The 22,710-nt window shown below is 37.6% G+C and overlaps 1 protein-coding gene across 2 annotated transcripts; it reads left to right on the forward strand.

Moving 5' to 3' along the window:
* The first annotated feature begins 801 nt into the window (after positions 1–801).
* Positions 802–21,155, forward strand: pcnx2 (pecanex 2). 2 transcript variants are annotated; one of them, XM_051915961.1, is made up of 34 exons: positions 802–1,243; positions 1,721–1,920; positions 2,113–2,227; positions 2,361–2,397; positions 4,027–5,091; positions 5,162–5,306; positions 6,079–6,221; positions 6,365–6,443; positions 6,537–6,672; positions 6,850–6,992; positions 7,080–7,233; positions 7,320–7,352; positions 7,438–7,609; positions 7,710–7,820; positions 7,926–8,017; positions 8,169–8,278; positions 8,381–8,486; positions 9,045–9,137; positions 9,275–9,425; positions 9,507–9,648; positions 10,170–10,347; positions 10,590–10,698; positions 11,072–11,201; positions 11,628–11,686; positions 12,641–12,856; positions 12,933–13,186; positions 14,197–14,430; positions 14,645–14,748; positions 15,243–15,387; positions 15,507–15,737; positions 16,089–16,363; positions 16,447–16,607; positions 18,270–18,691; positions 19,988–21,155. In XM_051915961.1, the coding sequence occupies exons 1-34, from the start codon at positions 1,091–1,093 to the stop codon at positions 20,123–20,125; spliced, it is 6,036 nt and encodes a 2,011-aa protein (XP_051771921.1). In that variant the 5' UTR covers positions 802–1,090; the 3' UTR covers positions 20,126–21,155. The 2 variants fall into 2 exon arrangements, with proteins under 2 accessions (XP_051771921.1, XP_051771922.1); XM_051915962.1 differs by having other exon boundaries at positions 19,991–21,155.
* The last annotated feature ends 1,555 nt before the right edge of the window (positions 21,156–22,710 follow it).

The following is a 22,710-nucleotide window of genomic DNA, read 5'->3' on the forward strand; positions in this document are numbered from 1 at the left end:
AGCTCTCCTAAGTTCTTAAATCGGCTTCGCCTGACAATCTTTTCAAGCCTGCGGTCATTCCTTTCACTTGTACACCTTTTCCTTCCACAGTTTTTCCTTCCAGTCAACTTTCCATGAATATGCTTTGGCACAGCACTCTGCGAACAGCCAGCTCTTTCAGCAATGACCCTCTGTGGCTTACCCTCATTGTAGAGGTTCTTGATGATCGTCTTCTGGACTGAACTGTCAAGTCAGCAGACTTCCCCATGACTGCTGTTGGGATTACTGACCTAAACCCAGTATTTATACCTTGAGAATGGTTATTTAATAGAACTTGAAATTAAATATTCTAATAATTTGAGATTATGATTTTTTGATTTTGATGAGCAGCAAACTGTAATAATCAAAATGAAAACAAAAAAGTCTGGAAACATTTTACTTTATGTCTAATAAATCTAGAATATATTTAAGTTTTCCGTTTTGAATTAAATTACAGAAAGAAAAAAAAACTTTTTCATGATGTTCTAATTTATTGAGATGCACCTGTATACACACACACACACACAAACACACACACACATATATCATATATGTCATGGCCTATCATGGCCTGTATATTTAAGTCTTGTACTGTACATAATCATTATGTTAAACTGAGCTAGGCCTACTTACAATTTTGTAGTGCGAGTCAAATGAAATGCTATTTAAGTAAAGTTTAAGATGCTGTCCCGCTTCTCTGGCTCTCACTACAGTTGATTTTCCATGGCTCTTGTCTTTTGACTATAGCCTCACAGGGTGGGGGCGCATGACTCAGTGAGCAGCAGAGCATCACTATGAATCAGTCCATTCCTCCCTCCTCTCCGCTCATGTGAAGCAGGCGCAGGAGGATGCTGCTGGGAGCCTTTCACCGCACAAAACCAATGCTTTTATGTTGGGAAATAGGGAGTCAAGGCGTGGACGATGAAAAAGAAAAGTAAACGGCTTCTAGGAAGGATGTAGAGGCAGCTTCCGTAAATATGTAATCGCGCGTTGGGGCAGCGAGTCGAGGACGGCAGTGGTGTGAATTCGCAGCTTGCAGCATGATATATTTGTAGCGACCATTATTGCAAATATGGGCTCTCAAGTTGTGCAAACGCTACGCCAAGGAGTCTGGGCTTCACTGACCGGTGGATGGTATCATGATCCAGACCAGAATAAATTCAACAATTCATGTCACCTGTATTTATGGATGTTTTTGCTTATGCTTCCATTATCTCTTCATTTGGTGAGTGATTCAATGTCGCAGGCCGTCGATAATATTGTGCTCTACTGGTATGAAGGATTGAATGCGTTATAGCTGCAGAAACATTACACGAAATAGTTCTCTAAAAATGAATGAAATCGTTTTACGCGTAAAATGTATTGAATATTATATGAATTTGGGTGTTTATGCTTCTCGTAGCTGCTGGCACTGTCGCATTTTTCTTCTGCATAGCTTCCTGTACAGGTGATTAACGCGTGGCAGCCTGTGTCAAAGCATTGTTCAGCATTTACAGTACACAAACATATCGATAGGCCTATATATTAAGTGTTTTTGGTCAGGAAATTACAACAATAAAATATGATTATTGTTATTAATATTTAGAAAATACATAATAATAATAATACAAATCTAAAAATCTAAAATGGTATTTTACAGTGATCTATCTGTCAGTCATAAATGGCTCCAGAGATGTCATAGCTCTGATGTATTTTCCCTCAGGCTCTTCCACCCACCACTACTACCCTCAGTATCTACTGCACCTCAGTGACAGTTTTCTTCATTGTCATTAAGATGGTAAATTACCGCCTCCATCTGATGTTCGATCAGGGCGACATTGTAGCCCAGAATAGTGTGCCTGACATCAGCAAAGGTGTAGACAAGAAAAGCAACGCATCTGATTCCTGTCTTCCATCTCTGAGGTAATATCCGAAATCATTTGTGCCATTTATTGATTTCAATATCGTTTTGCAATATTATTTTCCCAAATTATGTGAAAGGCTATATTTTGCCCACTAAAACAAAACGTATGTTTCCTGTCCTCAAAGCTCACAAACTCTACTGCCAAAAGTGTTTTGTAACCAGGCTAAAGTCTGAATTGTTTTAATCCACAGGAAGAGCAGCACAGTTCCTGACAGTGTTGCCACATCAGTACTGACCAAAAACAGACCAAGTCCAGTGATACAGGTCACAGTGAAACAGACTGAAACAGACCCTGGACTGATTGGAGTGAGTAATACTTTCAAGATTCATGCACTATAATTATTTACTTTTTTAACACAAATCTTGCAGTGATAATGTTTTTGTGTGTTTTAAATAATAATTTCATTTTTTGTTAACCTGCTTTCAAAAAACTGTGAAGGAGTGCCCAAAATCTGAGGAGCTGAAAAACATAGAGGGTATGTACCAGCTTTAATTATAGCATTGGCCTGGTTTCACTGCAGTGGAAGAGATCCTCACAATTCTGGGAACATGCTGTGCAGATACATCACTGTAAGTTTCAGTCACAGAGCCTAGCATATGAACTGAGGAATAACTTGACTACTCTCTATCTTGCCTCAGTTACATGTCACACTGAGTGTGACATCCTGCCAGGACCTCTCAAAAAGAGCTGTCAGACAACTTTGCTTAAACACAGCTTAACACTTACATTGTGAGGGTCTCTGACTGCATCTAAAAAACAGACATTTCAGAATATTTTATTGAATTTAATGAAAAATAATACATTTTTGTAATGTTTTATTTAATATAATTTTATAAAATACATAAAAAAAATACATACATAAAAAAATTGTTATAAATAATGTTGGTTAGCACTGTGGTTAAAGGGTTAGTTCACCCAAAAATGAAAATTCTGTCATTAAATACTCACCTCATGTCGTTCCACACCCGTAAGACCTTTGTTCATCTTCGGAACACAAATTAAGATATTTTTGATGAAATCCGAGAGGTATATGACTCGTCCATAGACAGCAATATAGTCAACACTTTCAAGGTCCAGAAAGTTACTAGAGACATCGTTAAAACAGTCGACGTGACTGCAGTGGTTCAACCTTAATTTTATGAAGCGAGAATACATTTTGTGCGCAAAAACAAAACAAAAATAACGACTTTATTCAACAGTATCTTCTCTTCTGTGTCATTCTCATACGTTGTTTACGTCCAGCGCTTCCAGGTTCTACGTCAGAGCGCCGACTTATTATTGGCCGGCTCCTGCGTCGGCATCACACGCATGCGTCGTGCTGCTCACATGTGCAGCTTTGGCCAATACTGAGCCGGCATTCAGACGTAAACACGGAAGCCTTCATTGTGCTTACTGTGGAAACTGTGTATGGATAATGACAGGGAAGATAAGAGATTGTTGAATAAAGTTTTTTATTTTTGTTTTTTTTTTGTGCACAAAAAGTATTCTTGTCGCTTCATAAAATTAAGGTTGAACCACTGCAGTCATGTCGACTGTTTTAACGATGTCTTTAGTACCTTTCTGGACCTAGAAAGTGTTGATTATATTACTGTCTATGGACGAGTCATATACCTCTCGAATTTCATTCAAAATATCTTAATTTGTGTTCTGAAGATGAACGAAGATCTTATGGGTGTGGAATGACACGAGGGTGAGTAATTAAAGACAGAAATTTCATTTTGGGGTGCACTAACCCTTTAAAGCATTTTTTGACATCAACCAACAGGGTTCAGCATCTGGTAGCTAGATATAGACATTTCAGAATATTGTATTGAATTTAATAAAAAATAATCAGTTTTTCATGTAATATATTATAAAAAAAAAAAAGCAATATAATTTTATAAAATACATAAAAATTATACAGTAGTAAGTACTACTTTTTTGTTGTTGTTATACAGTATGTAATGTTGGTTTGCATTGATTAGATTAACTTCCTGTGCTTAAAGCAGTTTCTGACATCAACAGGGTTCAGCATCTAGTAGCTAATTCATTTCAAATCTATCATAAACCATATGTCCATCTGACATTTTAAACATGCTGTTTGTACACTGACTGGCATTTACAGGTCAGAGTGATGCTGTCTGTAATGAACCATCTAGGCCAGACGCGGAGGAGAGACTCACCCCTGAGGATGTGTTCAGTCCCAACACTGACCAGTCTGCCCCACTCCTGCAGGGAGAGCAGATTCCTTCAGCCCACAGAGACAAAGCTGACGATGATCTACCGCCTTCCCCTGTGAATGAAGAAGACACTTTAGAGGAGAAAGACAAACCCCCCACCGACCCCAACAACAATAATACCTCTTTAGAAATCACACGAGATGCAGACGATGGAGAAAGACCTGAGGAGAATTATTGCTCGGATGAAATTGCTGTGGTGCTGGTTGACAACTCGAGTCCCTCGACCCACCTGGACGAGAGCGATACGGTGAAGATCATTATCACAATGAGCTGTGACCCACAGACAGCAGCAGAGCTGGAGGAGTCCGTCAAACTGAGCATCTTAGAGTCAGCTCAGTCCCACCAGGGAGAATCCGACTGTCCTGTCAAAATTCCTGTCATCACCTTTGATTCACCTCACGAACTGGAGGAACCCTCTGGCGATGACGAGAAAGAAGATACGCCGGTTCCAGGAGACAACTCGGTTCAGGAGAAGTCCGAGCATCAAGACAGTCTTCTTGCCAAAGAGCCGATCAGTTCTGACTCTGCTCAAGAATGCAAAGAAATAGAGAGCAATGAGCATGAGATACTGAACCTGAGCCCCCAGCTGACCAATAACAGCTCTTCAGGCATTGATGTGAACTCCCATCCTGATGAAAATGACCCTCCTGAGCTTAAACTGGATGCTGATGGATTCTTGCAAATTCCATCAGCATATATGAGATGTACTCAGAGTGGAAGAACACATGCTAGGGGACTCAGTATCGACAGTGGACGAGATGCTGTCCTCATTAGCCATAGAGCTAAAGATAAGCTCAGTACAATGACCTCCTCTAAATCTGACCTAGAAGCCAAGGAGGGACAGATACCCAATGAGTCCAACTTTGTTGAGTTTGTGTCTTTGCTGGAGTCTATCAACAACACGAGATTTGGGGGAGGAAATGAGGATGAGGAGAAGGAAGAGAGAAATGGTGAGTGTTGATTAATGCACGAGACTGGATTTAAAATCTTTACTCAAATTAATAGTCTAAATCCTTTCAGAGCAAAGCATGGTGATGGAGAAGAACTCTGATGTGTCAGAATCCACAGGACAACAACAGGAGCGTCCAAATCCCCCAAACAGTCTGGCTACAGATACAATGAAAACTATTCCAGGGACTCTCATTCCTATTGTCTCTCCAGAAAGGTGGGTATTATGAAAATCACTTTGGATAAAATCATCTGCTAAATGACTACTGATATTTACTTAATTTTTAAATATAATTCTGAACAGAAGCATGATATTTGCATATATAGACAACAGATTACACTCACACACAATACTGTTCAAAATTTTTGGTCATTATGATTTTTTTTAAATGAAATTTATATTTTTATTCAGCAAGGGTGCATAAAACTGTGGAGACCCGGCCTAAAGGGACATGTTGATGAGAAAAAAATTGAGATGGGAGGAGAAATTATATTTCAATGCTTTTGTGTTCTCTCGCAAAACTTTTGTGAGAAACTATGGAGAGAATGCAAAAGCTTTGTGAGTGAATGCAAAAGCATTTAAATATAATAAGCATAAAATATAAAAAGCAATAAAATATTTTAGCATTGATAATAATAAGAAATGTTTAATCAGATCAGTATATTAGAAGGATCCTGTGACAATGAAGAATAGGAGTAATGCTGATGAAAATTCAGCTTTGCCATCACAGGAATAAATTACATTTGAAAATATATTAAATTCAATGATCAAATAAATGCAGCCTTGAAGAGCTTAAGATACTTCTTTCAAAAACATAAAATCTTACAGACACCAAACTTTTGAATGGTAGTGTGTGTGTAGCCTGAAGTCTCATGAAGTTATTAATACAAACTCACTATAAAAATACCAAACTGAATTCCAGGGATGTCAGATGCAAACACCACTCCATGTGGAAAAAGTAGGGTACATTTTCTCTGTGTCTTCACAGTCCGCAGACAGATAAGGAGAGGGACCCTGATTATGATTCTCTGCCCTCACAAACGTCCCAGTCAGAGAGCTCTATGCTTCAGGTCATCTGCAGACCAGAGGCTACATCCAAAGAGGAGGTTTACACTTTTCACACTGTTCACAGTGAGTACAGCGGACAGAATGCAATGACAGAAAAAAACTGTAGTGCATTATGTGCAATGTCTTATATATCTGGTGTTTGTGCATGTATAGCTGGACTAGTAGAGGAGCATTTGTGATGCTTTTAACATGTACAATATATACAGGAGAGAGACCTCGGAAACTGTACAATGAAAGAGCTCTAAACTTGCCCCTTGGTGCCGAGCTCATCACCGGCAACATATGGTACTGTATCCTATTTCTCTTTTAAAATCACAAAATTAAGTTAAAAATAAAAACAGCTATTACAGCATTATAATGTTACCATCTCTTCATTAGTGATCTACTCTCCACGTCCTCTAACTCTGAGTGCCAGGACGGGTTGATGGGAGGACCCTCTGAATGCCCATTCCAGCGACGCATCCTTCCAACTCGTCGACTCCGACCCAGGAGAACCCATCCGGAAATATTCCAGGTGTAGAATCCCTCTTTTCACATATTAAGCTGGCTCTCACACAACACAATAAACAAAACACATAGAAAATATGGTTGGTTTGTTGATTGTTTTGGTTAAAATACTGTATCTTAAAGGATAGTTCACCCAAAAATGAAAATTCAGTCATCATTTACTCATCATATTTCTCATGCACAGGAGGAGGACTCTTTAGACGAATCATCTGAGACATCAACCCAAGAGAAACCATCAAGAAAGCTGTACTACAAACTAAAGGTTTTTCCTGGGAAATGGGTGAACATATTGTATGATCGGCTAACCTTGTTGGCATTATTAGACAGGTGAGTGTGACAATGAAAGTGTGTTTTTAGACATCACGATGCTATTCAAATACCATAAGCACAAAAAGATTCTAACTGTTTTTGTAGGAACAAGGATATGACCGAGAACATGGTGGCTGTATTCTTAGCTTTCTTGGTGGCTTTTCTGGGGTTTGTGCTTCTGAATGAGGGCTGCTTCAAAGACATCTGGGTCTTCCAGTTCTGCCTGGTCATTGCTAGCTGTCAGTATTCTTTATTGAAGGTACTGCATTCCTCATTTTATAGCCTGTCTTTGCTGAAAATGAATCTACTGCTAGGCTGCCTGCTAAAGCCTCTTATGTTTTATAGAGTGTTCAGCCAGATGCAGCTTCACCTACTCATGTGAGTTTACTAGGGAAGCATTCAAGAAAATGTCATGTGATTATTGTGATTAACAGGATGAAAAAAGCTCTCTTTCTTTTTACAGGGCCATAATCAAATTGTCATCTACAGTCGTGCTGCATATTTCTGTATGTTCTGTAGCCTTATTTGGATTTTGGAGATAGTGTTGAGAACACCAGACCTCCCTGTGTCCACCCTCTATGGCATCACAATAGTAACGTCAGACACCCTTCAGTATGTGCAAGACATTTTAGTCGGTAAGTGTGTTGTGAGTTGAAACATGTTTAAAACATTACAGATGGTAATTGTTGCACAGTAATTTTAAATTTGATGGACATGTCGATCTGATCTTTTCAGGGTTTACATACTGCTTTCCGGTAATGTTTCTTCTGGGCCTCTTTCCGCAAATCAACACCTTTGTTATATACTTTTTAGAACAAATCGACATGCACTTTTTTGGAGGTACAGGTCCGTATCCATGATAAATAAATTTTTTAACTGTTTTTTCCCCTCTCAAAGTGTAGACGATTAGAAGCTAATTGGAGGAAACTATTGTTTCTCTTTTCTGCTTAGCTGCAACTGGACTCCCATCTGCAGTGTACTGCATAGTACGGAGTCTTATAGCGCTATCTTTACTCTACGGATTCTGTCTTGGAGCTTTGAAGGTACAATCTGCGCCTTCAAACATGCATTTAACCTACTGTAATTAAATGGTGCAGTACACTCCAAAAATTAGTAGATCAATATATACTTTATTTCTTAATGCAATACAAGATAGATTATACGTTTGTGATGGCAATGGCATCTTCTGTGTAGGAGCCTTGGGATGAACAGCATATTCCAGCACTTTTCTCTGGTTTCTGTGCCCTGCTAGTGGTCCTGTCCTATCATCTTAGCCGACAAAGCAGTGATCCATCTGTGTTATTGTAAGAACATTGCGCACTTTCCACGGATCATTTGGTTAAGAACATTTTGAACTTCTGCCATAGTTTGGGCTAAAAAACATATTTATTTGTCTTTGATTTTAGCTCATTGATAAAGTCCAAGCTGATGCCATCACTTGGACATGGTGAAGAAGAGGAGGAGGAGGAGGAGAGCATAGACCCTCTTCCTGAGAAACTCAAAGGCTCAGTGGTGGGTACCTTTGATTTATTTAGTGAATTTTCAAAAAGTCTTTCATTTCACTCGGGCATCGACAAGAATAACCTGATGTACCTATTTAATTAAAAATACATTTACAATACTTTTTTCTACTTTAATATATTTTAAAATGTAATTTATTCCTGTGATGGCAAAGTCATTACTCCAGTCTTCAGTGCCACATGATCCTTCAGAAATCATTCTAAAATGCTGATTTGCTGCTCAAGAAACATTTTTTAACATCATCAATGTTGAAAACAGTTGTTCTGCTTAATATTTTTGCAGAAACCATGATACGTTTTTTTGTTCAGGATTTTTTGATGAATAAAAAGTTCAAAAGAACAGCATTTATTTGAATATAAATGACATTATAAATGTCTTTACTGTCATTTTTGATCAATTTAATGCATCCTTGCTAAAAAGTATTAATTTCCTTAAAAAAAAGAATAAAATCTTACTGACTCTCACAAACTTTTCAGTGGTAGTGTAATATTTGCATCTAAGGATCCATGTATTAATCTTAATTTATACATATATAATTTTATGTTGCAGAAAGAGATTTTACTGTCAGATCTGGTTATGTGTATTCTCGCCTCAGTTTTGACCTTTGCAATTACTGCCAGCACGGTTTTCCTGTCTCTAAGGGTGAGTTTCTCCTACTTTTAAACTTCTTATACACGTCATCTTAAAAATCATAACCAAATCTAAAGAGTCAATGATTACATGTTCAATTCAGTTTGCAGCCTACATGTCAGTTAACACTTTGTTTTTGTCACATACAGCCATTTGTGTCCATAGTGCTGTATGCATTAGCAGCCACTGTGGGCTTTGTCACCCACTATATCATCCCTCAGTTACGGAAACACCATCCCTGGCTGTGGATCTCTCATCCTGTGCTGAAGAGTAAGGAATACTCACAGTTTGAACCCCGAGGTCAGTTAACTGCACATCTGGGATATGTCTACTGTCATTGACATTCATATGAATATTAATGTTAGTATACTATCTTTTCAGAGGATGCTCACTTGATGTGGTTCGAGCGACTCTATGTGGGGCTGTTGAGTTTTGAGAAGTATATCGTCTACCCAGCCATTGTCCTGAGTGCACTTACCAATGATGGCTTCACCCTCAGCCATCGTAAGAAACTAGGAATACAGTAAGTATCGTTCCCCTAATTATTATTGACAATTTAATTCAGATATTGAAAAAACGCTGTTAATTTTTTACTCTTCAGACAATCCCATAATTTATATTTTGAACAAATTGTTTTGCTTTTATATTTAAGTCTCTTCTGCTCACCAAGTCTATATTTGATCAAAAAATACAGTAAAAACAGTAAAAGTGTCAAGTATTATTACAATTTAAACAAAATTTCTGTGATGGCAAAGCTGAATTTTCAGCAGCCATTACTCCAGTTTTCAGTGTCACATGATCCTTCAGAAAACACAGATTTAAAAAAATCTACAATATAAAATATAGTATATAGAATATAATATATAATATAGAAGCAGTATTGGTAGAGTACCTTCCTACAACACATTTTTCTGATCATTGTGGTGGTGTTAGCAGAAGTTAGCATCAACCTGCTGTGTCAGAGCCACCTGATTAGTGTTTGCTGTGCTTGGCTGTGTGCTGCCTCTGCACCTGAGTGGCTCAGGTGTCTGTGTCTCGCTCCAGCTGTGATGTCTTGTTGATGACAGTTGCTGGGATGAAGCTTCTTCGTGCCTCCTTCTGCAATCCCAGCTACCAGTTCCTCACGCTCATCTTCACCATCATCTTCTTTGAGTTTGACTGCAGCAGTGCCTCTGAAACATTCCTGCTCAACTTCTTCCTCATGTCCATCATCTTCAACAAGGTCAGTGCTATGGGATGGATGGACATTAGTGCACTGAAACGCTCATTTACAAAGTCCTAAATATTCCCTGCCTTTTGTGTAAATTTAGTATTAATTTTCCAACTTAGATAAAAATGACATGTCAATTGTGCCAGACTATCGTCTGAAATAGCTCTCAGCAGACAGTACATTTAGTAACTAGTCCCAAAATAACTGCCTTTGTTGTCTTGCTGTCTTACAACAGCTCTTTGTTTTGTCTACAGCTTTGGGATCTTCTCCACAAGCTGCACTTCATTCTGGTGTATATCGCCCCCTGGCAGATAGCATGGGGTAGTGCATTTCATGCATTTGCACAACCCTTTGCTGTACCTCATATCCTTACAATCTGTCCAGCTTGAGTGTGTATATTGGTAGTACAGACCTAGTACTATGCCGCGGTTAATTTATGCAATAAAAAATGTTGAAAATATTATTATTTCTGTTATGTTGACACTGTATCTTTTTTGTCAACAGAATTAAATAATTTGTTATTAATATCAGGATTTCCGGGCAGTGCTTAGAAAGAATGAAATGATAATAATGTAAAATTCGGTTAAATGTAATTTCTCAGGACACTTATTAGTGTCAGGTTGTATGAAAAGAAATTGCTTATAGCCCCTTTTAAGGACTATTGTAATATGGTTAAAGCATCATACCTCCAAATGCAGCTCAAATATTTAGTTTTTTCCTTGACGGAGCAGCTCAGATTCTGCCATGCTGCTGCTGCAGACGTTAATCACAACGCTCTTCTACACGCCACTCAGCCCCTTCCTCGGGAGCGCTATTTTTATCACCTCTTATCCACGGCCTGTAAAGTTCTGGGAGAGGAACTACAAGTAAGTTGCCTGTTATTTCCACATGTACATGAAATATGCATGTAGCTTCAAAGTGACGTAATGCAGACAGCTGCATTCTTGTGTGCATCTTCAAGGGCACTTGAAAGAACAAGTGCATATATCATTGATTTGAAAACAGCTGTTGATGCAAGACGTGTTTGACATGTACTTGTCTTGTTTCCACTGGGACAAAGTTCCTTCATGGTTGATGGGCTTTATCTGAAGTCCAACAGCCTGTAGTAGCAGAGAGAAAGCCACACAATGTTGAATTATTGATGTAGTTTCCAACCACAAATGTGATGACAGAGAATGTTCTGTTGTTGATATTAAACTTGAATGGTGGCACAGGCATCAGATAAATGGGGTGTTTGGCGTGACTGTGAATATTTCACTTCATGAACATTTCATTTGATTTGACATTTTCAGCACCAAACGAATTGACAATTCCAACAGCCGACTGGTTTCTCAGGTTGACAAAGAGACTGGTAAATATCGTCTTTATCTATTCATGTCTTACCACACGCTTAATAAACAGTCGATTGCTGTCATTTTCTCACCATCATGTTGTTCCAAACTTGAATGACTTTATTTTAAGCAAATGAGAACTGGTGTTGTCAAGCTCCAAAAGAACACAAAAAGCACTGTAAAAGTGGTCTACAAGACGTGTGCACTATATTCCAAGTCCTCTAAACAATTTATTGCAGTGGTTCTCAACCTTTTTGACTCCAAGACCCCCCTTTGTCCAAGACATCATTTGAAGGTCCTCCTGTTAAAAATATGATGTAAGTTTAATGTTGTACATTTTTTAGTTTTTTTTAGGATGTTAATTTAGATTAAGACAAATGGCCCTTTGGTTGAGAAACACTGATTTATTATATTTTGTTTATTTTTTTATATGCAGAATTTTCCAGAATTTTAACCTGCATATTAATATTGTATCATTAATTTGAATTTAAATGCTTGTATGCAGTTATGCTGAGCAATTCTTAAAGTGGTTCTCGCACTTAAAAGACACTTTAATTTACCCACTTTGGATTTTAATACAATATTTAATATTTATATTTAATGCTATTTATATATCACTTTCAGATTTCAAATTTCATATTACTTTTATTTATTTTTTAATTTTATGATTTATTTTTTTGTTATGTTTTTATTTACATTTTTTACCAGCATATTCTTCAAAAATGTTACCATCAAAGACAAAGTCATACAGAGCAATAGATTTCCACATTTTCATTTTTGGGTGAACTATCCCTTTAAGATTTGATTTCATAATACATGAAGGTTCAGTTTCACTGTCTTAAACACAGTTTGAGCTTTTTCAGTATGTCAGACATTGTTTTAGGATGTAATGTCTCTATTGTTGCTAAAGACTCAATGGTGTCCTCTTACATTTTTAAATAAAAATGTTGAGAGATTATATGCTCACCATGTAGGCTGTGATGACAACAACCTCAACTCAATTTTCTATGAGTACCTGACGCGCTCCTTGCAGCATTCTTTATGTGGGGACCTGATGTTGGGCCGCTGGGGGAATTACTGCGCTGGAGATTGCTTCATCCTGGCTTCTGACTACCTTAACGCACTTGTTCACCTCATTGAGGTCGGCAACGGTCTGGTCACCTTCCAGCTACGAGGCCTGGAGTTCAGGGGTAAATGGTTTTAATATTGTATTGTCACATTGTTGTCAATGTTCCTTCTCCTCACTCTGGTTTCTCATTCCCTCAGGTACTTACTGTCAGCAGCGGGAGGTGGAGGCCATCACTGAAGGTGTAGAGGAGGATGATTCTTGCTGCTGCTGTGAGCCGGGTCATTTGCCCCATGTGCTGTCCTGCAATGCTGCTTTCAATCTACGATGGCTGGCTTGGGAGGTGACCACTACTAAGTATCTGCTGGAGGGCTACAGCATCAGCGAAAACAACGCTGCCACCATGCTGCAAGTTTATGACTTGCGCAAGCTGCTCATCACTTACTACCTTAAGGTACTAGCAACACTATTGTATGACTTTTATATTTTAGAAGAGAGAAAAAGTTGTATAGTTTTATACAGTTCACATTCTTCTTAACATGTCTGCTTCCTTAATGGTTTAATTAACTGTTCTTTTAGTACTATTAGTAAAGGATAGATATGTGAGATTTTATAGTATTTCTTGCAAAAGGTGTGTTAAAGGGTTAGTTCACCCAAAAATGAAAATAATGTCATTTATTACTCACCCTCATGTCGTTCCACACCTGTAAGACCTTCGTTAATCTTTGGAACACAAATTAAGATATTTTTGTTTAAATCCGATGGCGCAGTGAGGCCTGCATAGCCAGCAATGACATTTCCCTTTCTCAAGATCCATTAATGTACTAAAAACATATTTAAAACAGCTCATGTGAGTATAGTGGCTCAATATTAATATTATAAAGTGACAAGAATATTTTTGGTGCGCCAAAAAGCAAAATAACGACTTGTATATTGATGGCCGATTTCAAAATACTGCTTCATGAAGCTTCGGCGCGTTATGAATCAGCGGTTCGGAGCGTCAAAGTCACGTGATTTCAGCAGTTTGGACACGCGATCCGAATCATGATTCGACACGCTGATTCATGGTTCATTGGTTCACTAAAAAGAACCGACTCAGAGGCATTTGTTCAGGAGTCACACTACACTAGTTGCACTGCATGTTTTTGATTTGGTAAAAAGAACTGATTCATAAGAGTCATTCATTTACGGATTGGTCTGTTTTGCACTGTAGATTCAGCAGTGCCACTATTGAATAAGTAGTATGGGAACACTGTCAGTGGTAGAATGAACGTTTGAGAATCATTAACAATGTTATTACAATGTAATAACACTCTATTGTTTCCACTTATCACATAAGTTGTCTACATAATGTACATATGAAGTAGCTACAATGTTCTTGATTTACTGTGGCAGATTTATTTTTTGATAAAGTGACATCAACCTCACTCACATCTCTGTATTTTCAATGATTTCTATCTTTAGAGTATCATCTACTACCTGGTGATCAACCCCAAGCTGCAGATATGGATTAAAGACCAGTCCATGCAGGAAGCCCTGCAGTCTTACACTAAATGGCATCACATTGAGAAGGATCCGGCTGTGTTCAGCATGAAGATTGATGAAGACTATGTCCACTGTCTGCAGGGGGTCACCAGAGCCAGCTACTGTAACGTCTACCTGGAGTGGATTCAATACTGTGCCAACAAACTGGAGGAGGTGAGAAGACACAAATGGCATTTATTAGAGTGAGCAAAAGCTGATACACTAAAGGACGTCTTTGAGAATGCAATAAAAAACAGTGTCTGGCTGATTTTAAAATGGTGCATAAACGTAGGACGCACCTTTGGTAGGACAGTTGAACTCTTCTTTGCATTTCCACAATGTTAAGGTGATCTAAACTTGAATCTTAAGCCTAAAGTTTTGTCCTCAGACAGTGGACAGCGATGAAGATTCTCCCTTGGTTACTCTGAGTTTCGCTCTATCTGTGCTTGGACGGAGATCCCTCAGCACAGCAGCACATAACAGATCCAACAGGTACACTTCCAACATTAGCGATGTGTACTTGAATACTCGACAGATAAAATACTTGATAAAAGATAATGGTTACTTTAATGGATCAGAATCAAGAATACCAAATAAAATGTGTACTGCCATAATAAGGGCTGGTTCACACAGAATGTTGTTTTGCTTTGAAAAATGCAAGATGCGGGCAGTGGAATGGGGAAAACGCAAGGTCTTGAGGCATGTTTTTTAAAAGTCGAACTTATTTTAACTTGAGCATCACGTTTTTAGAACGGCGCGTCATTCGCAAGACGCTGCACAAGACGCGAGCACAATGGTCAAAGGCATCCGTCTAGCACGTTTACATAGAAAAACAACGGAAAAGTAGCACAGTGGTATGGAAAAATGTGTTCTGTGTGAACAGCCCCTAAGAGATTTTACGTTTTAAAGTCGGCATGAAACGGAAGTTGCAATAGCAAAATTTGTCAATTTTGATTTCACGGTGACTTAAATGGTTTCCTCTACAGTCTGGAATCATTTCTCTATGGCTTCAACACGCTGTTCAAAGGTGACTTCCGCATTGCCGCTAAGGATGAATGGGTCTTTGCTGACATGGACCTGCTGCAGACGGTTGTGGCCCCAGCCGTGAGAATGAGTCTGAAACTCCACCAGGTGAAATGATTGGACAGTGTTTTGGATATTACCCAACATGACTATTAACATAACTATAACATAACTATACACAGCCTATTTGCGTTTTGGTATAATCTCAATAATTTCATGTTATACAGGACCACTTCACGAGCCTGGAGGAGACTGAGGAGCCTGCCGTGCTTTACGAGGCCATAACCAACTACAGAACCAGTCTCGTGATATGTCATGAGAGCGACCCCGCCTGGCGAAAAGCAGTACTGTCCAGCCGAGACACACTTCTCACGCTTCGTCACATGGTGGATGAAGGGGCTGATGAGTACAAGATCATCATGCTCTACAAACGACATCTCAGCTTCAAAGTTATAAAGGCAAGAGAGCAAAAATTATATATATATATATATATATATATATATATATAATATGCTCATTTATAGATTCAGTTTAGTATTTATAGCATAAAATAATTTTAAGATATAATAGATTTACAATTAAATCAATTATTGGCCTGTATATATAAAATAAAAATAAAATATGAAATAGAATATGCGCTATATTCCAACTCTTTTAAAGCCTAACAATAGCTTTTGTGAGGAACAGAATGAAATGATTTGAGGTCACTATTCATTATTTGCTCTTCAGATAATAAAGCTAAATAGATTTGTAAGTTTATTATGTTCTAAGACTGATAGTTATTAATTTATCTCTATCTTTCCATTCAGATGAATAAAGAGTGTGTGCGAGGGCTGTGGGCAGGTCAGCAGCAAGAGCTCGTCTTCCTCCGTAACCGCAATCCTGAACGTGGAAGCATCCAGAACTCAAAGCAGGCGCTGCGAAACATGGTCAACTCCTCCTGTGACCAGCCCCTGGGTTACCCCATGTTTGTGTCCCCGCTCACCACCTCCTATATGGGAACTCACAAGCAGATCGGGAACATATGGGGCGGTCCTCTCAGTTTGGACAGCATTCGCATTTGGCTGCTCTCCAGGTGGTTTCGGTATGTATAAGGCATTAATGGGCTCTTTTTCTGTTTCTATATTCTGAAAATGTTTTTTTAAACCTTCCTTGCCTTTTTTTTAGGGTGAGGAAAGATAACCTTACCAGCTGTAACAGTGGCATGAACATGGAGGATGTGGATTGTGCTGGTTCATCCTTAAGTCAAAATCATAACTCAGCCACATCCCAGAGCCTAAGCTTGTATCACGGCCGTCCTCGCAGCTCCCAGTCGAGACACCACGGAGGTCAGAACAAACCATGGACACTATAAATGTGTAGTTTGTTGTTCTAAAGAATCCGTGTATCATTTGTTCATTTATTTTTTGAAATAATATTAAAAGTAGAAAACTGAGAAAACAGCGTTTTTTTTCTTTTCTTCATTTTTTCCAAAAGAAAAAAAGAATTTGGCTTGATTTTTTGTTTTTACCTTCAGGGGTAGAAAATTAATAAACAGCTAGAATATTCGATCTTTACATGAGCGGAAATGAAACGCCCCTTTCCACTGATTGGTCAAGCAAAGATCAAACTGTGCCATCATCAGTTGCTCCTGCCCAACAGAATAATAGTCCTCCACTACTGTTGTATGGATTCAAACTAAATTGAAAAACATGAAAAAGGTGCCGTTTTCTCATTTTTCTACTTTCAATATTAAATAAAAAAACCAATGAACGAATGATACATGGACTTTAAAGCCTGGAAATTTTAAAATCACTTGAAATGATCAAAAATTAAATTAAAAATTATGATATAAAATATTATATAAATATGGTTTAGTTTTACCTGAATTAAAAACCATACAAAATGCAAAATGGGAAAAATTAAACAGTGACAATTAAAACTGTTTATATGCAATCATTTACCTTAAAGGGTTAGTTCACCCAAAAATGAAAATTCTGTCATTTATTACTCACCCTCGTGCCGTTTTACACCCGTAACACCTTCGTTGATCTTCTGAACACAAATTAAGATATTTTTGTTTAAATCCGATGGCTCCGTGAGGCCTACATAGGGAGCAATGACATTTCCTCTCTCAAGATCCATAAAGGTACTAAAAACATATTTAAATCAGTTTATGTGAGTACAGTGGCTCAATATTAATATTATAAAGCGACGAGAATATTTTTGGTGCGCCAAAAAAAAAAAAAAAAAAAAAACGACTCAAAACACTGCTTCAGGAAGATTCGGAGCGTAATGAATCAGCGTGTCAAATCCGCAGTTCAGCGCCAAAGTCACGTGATTTCAGCAGTTTGGCGGTTTGACACGCGATCCGAATCATGATTTGACACGCTAATTCATAACACTCCGAATCTTCCTGAAGCAGTGTTTTGAAATCGGCCATCACTAAATAATTCTTTATTTCGTTTCACCAAAAATATTCTCGTCGCTTTATAATATTAATATTGAACCACTGTACTCACATGAACTGATTTAAATATGTTTTTAGTACATTAATGGATCTTGAGAGAGGAAATGTCATTGCTCCCTATGTAGGCCTCACGGAGCCATCGGATTTAAACAAAAATATCTCAATTTGTGTTTCGAAGATTAATGAAGGTCTTACGGGTGTGGAACGGCATGAGGGTGAGTAATTAATGACAGAATTTTCATTTTTGGGTGAACTAACCCTTTAACCATTTAAACAACAATTCTAAACAAACAAAATGTGATATTTTATCCTTTTTTTTCCTCAGTAAAGTAATACTGAAATAGATTCATATGTTTCATATATTATAGCATTTAAAATTCCCAAAGGAAAATGTGGTAAATTACTTTCCAGTTTGGCCTACAAATGGATGCCATGACCTCGGCAAAAAATGAATGTTGTCATCTTGAAATGAATGTTTCCCATGAAAGAATAATGAGAGAAAAGAGAAAAATGCAATGCTGACAATCTCTTTTCCCTGCAGCTCACAGGGAGTATCGCAGTCGCTCAGTGCAACCTCAGGGCCAGCGGCCCCCCGTCACCAGCCGATCGGGCCCCATCCTGGACAGCCAGCATGGCTCGGCCTCTGGAGGTCCCGGGCTGGTGCAGCGCCTGTCCAACAGCCAGCTGTCCTTCAACACTTCCTCCATTGCCTCCGTCTTTTCCCAGGTGCCTCGTTTATCCACAACAGGGCCTCTGGCTTCAGCCGCAGGTCACCATCGCTCCAGCCAGGTGTCTTCCTCCAGCTCCACACTGAGCCTGCTCTTTGGCAAACGCAGCTTCTCCAGCGGCTTGGTCATCTCAGGCCTCTCTGCAGCTGAGGGGGGAAACACCAGCGATACGCAGTCCTCAAGCTCTGTCAACATCGCCCTGGGCCCATCCTGTCGCTTCAGTCGCGCAACACAGGTCAGATGATGTCTTTTGAGGTGTTTTTACAATGATATATGAAACATTTTGTTAAAGCGTTTTCAAGAAACAAAAGCTTGCCAGAATAGACCACTATTAGCCTTCAGATGATATAAAGCAGATTTTGTCCATTTTCACCACATGCTAATTCCCCATTTTTATCATCAATCTACACTTACAAAGCAGAGGCTCATCATAACCTTTAAACATTTTGAATTTATTTATAACTTAGAATAAAGAATATTTATATAATGCTTCACACTATTATATTTTAGCTTCAGCAAAAATATATACATTCTATTATGTTCTGATCATTTTAATTTAGTGTTGTTTAATTTATTTGCCTTATTTAACTAAAAAATGCCATATACCCATGTACCAAAATGAACTTTTTGGACACTGGTGCCAGTAGTCGGTGATTTCAGAAAATGTACTGAACCTTAAATATTTCATATGCATTTATATATCCAATCATGTCCACTAATTTATTTTGGTGGCTTAATTTATTATAATACACTACCGTTCAAAAGTTTGGGGTCAGTAAGATTTTTTTTAAAAAATAATTTATTACCTTTATTCAGCAAGAATGCATTAAATTGATCAAAAGTGACAGTAAAGACATTTATGTTACAAAAGATTTACATTTAAAATAAATGCTGCTCTTTTGAACCTTCTGTTCATCAAAGAATCCTAAAAAAAAATCAGTTTCGACAAAAATATTGTTTTCAACTTGATAATAAGAATCAGCAAATTACCATATTAGAATGATTTCTGAAGGATCGTGTGACACTGAAGACCGGAGTAATGGCTACTGAAAATGCCATCACAGGAATAAATTACATTTTAATTTTTTTTTTTTTTTTTACATCTTAAAAACAGCTTTAAAAATCTTACCAACCCCAAACCTTCAAATAGTAGTGTGTAATTACACAAGTTCTGGAGAAAAAAGGGATTTTTAGGGATTCTAGATACACCTTTCATGGTAAAGTTTCCACATGGTGAAGGTTATAAGACGTGTTGTTGAGAAGTGTTTTCTTTAGTAGGTTTTCACATATTCACATAAGGTATTTTATACTATTATGAGTTCATTTTGGATCCAGAATGCACCTAATCATCCTAAAAATGTTTTCCTCACTCTTCTTCCTCCTGTTTTTCCTTTTATCTTTATTCTGTATTATAAATAAGCTGCCCAATGATTGAGTTTAACAGATTTGGAATCTAGAGGAAAAAAGCATCAAGTTATTGCTGAACTTGTTACAAATCCAACTGCATTTTTAGCTTGTCCTTTCTTTTCAGCAGTGGACATCAGAGGCGTACGAGAGCATAGATGCCACCTCCACCATTGCCACAGGACCCAAAGTCCAGAGCACAGACAAGAGCCAAGACGACTCGACTTCAGCCTTCCACGAGGCTCCGGAGCAGATGACCATATGAGACCACAACACCAAATGCCTCAGCCCAGCATGATCAAACTCCTGAGCTCAAGTAATGTACATTACAGACGTCTTTTTGTAAAACAAAACATCTGCCATGTGTAGAACTGTAAGTATCCTATTTAAGGGAAAAGAACCGCTCTTCCAAAAAAAAAAAAAAAATTAAATACTAATAACAAAGATCAGGCAAAAAATGTGTTTATGAGAGTGGTCAGAAGCTTGTTAGTCTCCATCTGAGATTAAACAATGGAATTGTGATGACTACAAGAATTTATGTTTGCACCTTGAGTGCATGCACCTCATGAACACCATCACTCACAGCGGTGATTATTTTTATAGACTGGCAAAATAAGAACTGTTGTTAAAGTATAAGTAATGTAAGATCACATGACTAAAGAAAGTGTCTGGTATGGTTGCATAGTAGTTTTCTTGCACACTGCTGTTTTGAAATGTGTTGTGATCCAGATGTGTCATTGTTATATATTAACATACAAGCACTACGAGGATTCTGAACTGGTTACTGATGCATTAAAAGCAGTGACAAGAAAATGTAATTTCTGTAAATCGCCTAACTAAAAGTAGCCATATTCACTCTTTGGCACATAGTGTATATGCACCTTTTCCTCTAATATTTTACCATTAGTACGATGATTAATTTGGCCCATGGAAAATTGATGTAAATTGATCTTTACATTCCTGAGTATGGCAAGCACAATCTAAGAGATGAAGGCTGTGTACTTTATAAATAAATTCCTCCAAGAACTAAAATGAGTTTCATGGATCTGGAACTGTACAGTAGTTGCCAAAAGCAAAATGTTGTGTGTTTTTTACTATGGGAAATGTGGGGCTTCCAGTTTATTTATTATGTGACACGGGGGTCTGTATGATGTGTTGTAATATCAAATATTTCATGGTGAGTCTAGCCCTTTAATAATATTTGCATATTATAATGCTCCCATAAATAGGGAGACATCAAAAACCTAAAAATCCACTCCATAACACAACTTGAATAAAAAAAAGTTTAAAAAGAATCTGAATTTTGTCCTTATTCATTTTATTTTTATATCTGTGTACAGTACCAGTCAAAAGTTGCACCATTACATCTTCTTTTAGACAAACACAATCTGAGATATATTTTAAAATATCCTTAGTCCTCCAAGGTTTATAATGGCAGTGAATGGGGGCCGTGTTTTGAAGCCAAAAATAATGCATCCATCCATAAAAAAATGTAATCCATATGGCTCCAGGGGGGTTAATAAAGGCTTTCTGAAGCGAAGCGAAGCTTTTTGGGTGAACCCTTAAAATATTTGAAAATGATTTTGTAAAAAAATATAAATTGTGCCTGTGTGTGAATTTCACAAATACGTTTCTAATAATCCTTTCCGATCTAAAATCTTAAATGATTGAAAATACAATTTTATTTTAATTGATGAGGATTAATTATCAATCTTCCATTTGATATTTCATAGTTTTGATGACTTTACAATTATTCAGAATGTAGAAAATATTAATAATAAATGAGTAGGCATCTCTAAGCTTTTGATTGGCACTGTATATCTATTTTTATCACTACTTTACAAAAGATTGTACTGTTGTCCAGACTGATTCGTCTAGCAACATTACAGGAAACTGACATGCTGAAGTGCAATTAGTGTCAGTGTCATTTTATGTTCAAAATGCTAGCTATAAGAATCAATATATTTTGAGCAACTATTTAAAACACCAAACAAAACAATGAGGAGCTGAGTAAGGTATGAAAATGTGTCAATCATGTCTTCATTGAAAGTCATTGAATATCTTTTTACAGAAACATGTTACAACAGTTTTCGAAAACCACCTAATGTGTGTCAGGCTGCTGTTACCGTACTTTATGTAACATGCTATTATAATGCGGAGTTCACAGAAAAAGATATGATACCCATGACTTTTTGAGGAATTTGTATCTGGACAGTTTGTATTCATAAATCTAAGTATTTTAATAATTTTGGCACAATCGTTACAGAAAATATGAGAATGCCAGTATTTTCAATGCACTCCAGAGCTTATGATATTGTTGCCTGGGGAATAAAGACAAAAATAGTTAAACACATTGCAACCAGAAAAAAAATGAATTTAAGCGAAGAGCCTGATGTGGAGATCTTCCAAAAGAAACCATCAGAGCTCATGTGAATCCTCTGAGGAGAATGTGATAAGACTTTAGTACAGTTCTCATGCGTGTGGGGCTGAAAAAGTCAATTACTTGATGTGTCATTACTGTGATCTACGAGTTAAACTGCAAAACCACTATTGCAACAATATGCTACAATGTCAGGAGATATTTTTCTTTTAAACTTTGCACAAGCCATTAACAGAAAAACTGCTAAGAGATAATCACATTTCATGTCATACATTTTTTCACAAATTACACTGAAATTTTGCTCTTCAGCTATTTAGCACAGTATGTTATTATGTGTTAGACAGACAGAAGCAGCACCATATTGTAAGTCACTTTATTTGATGTCTACAAATACATTTGTTCTCTCTTTTAATAGTGTTCATGCAGGAGTACATGTGATCTGAAAGACGCCCATCCGCTTGGGCTCAATT

Source organism: Ctenopharyngodon idella, chromosome 13 (genome assembly GCF_019924925.1).
Source record: "Ctenopharyngodon idella isolate HZGC_01 chromosome 13, HZGC01, whole genome shotgun sequence".
Taxonomy (NCBI): Eukaryota; Metazoa; Chordata; class Actinopteri; order Cypriniformes; family Xenocyprididae; genus Ctenopharyngodon; species Ctenopharyngodon idella.

Excerpts from the sequence above, each read along its gene's own strand:
- pcnx2 (XM_051915961.1), top strand. The coding sequence starts at position 1,091 with ATGGGCTCTCAAGTTGTGCAAACGCTACGCCAAGGAGTCTGGGCTTCA. Across the intron at positions 6,993-7,079 it reads TTGTTGGCATTATTAGACAG|GAACAAGGATATGACCGAGA; the intron begins GTGAGTGTGACA and ends CTGTTTTTGTAG. Across the intron at positions 10,699-11,071 it reads ACAACCCTTTGCTGTACCTC|ATTCTGCCATGCTGCTGCTG; the intron begins ATATCCTTACAA and ends GGAGCAGCTCAG.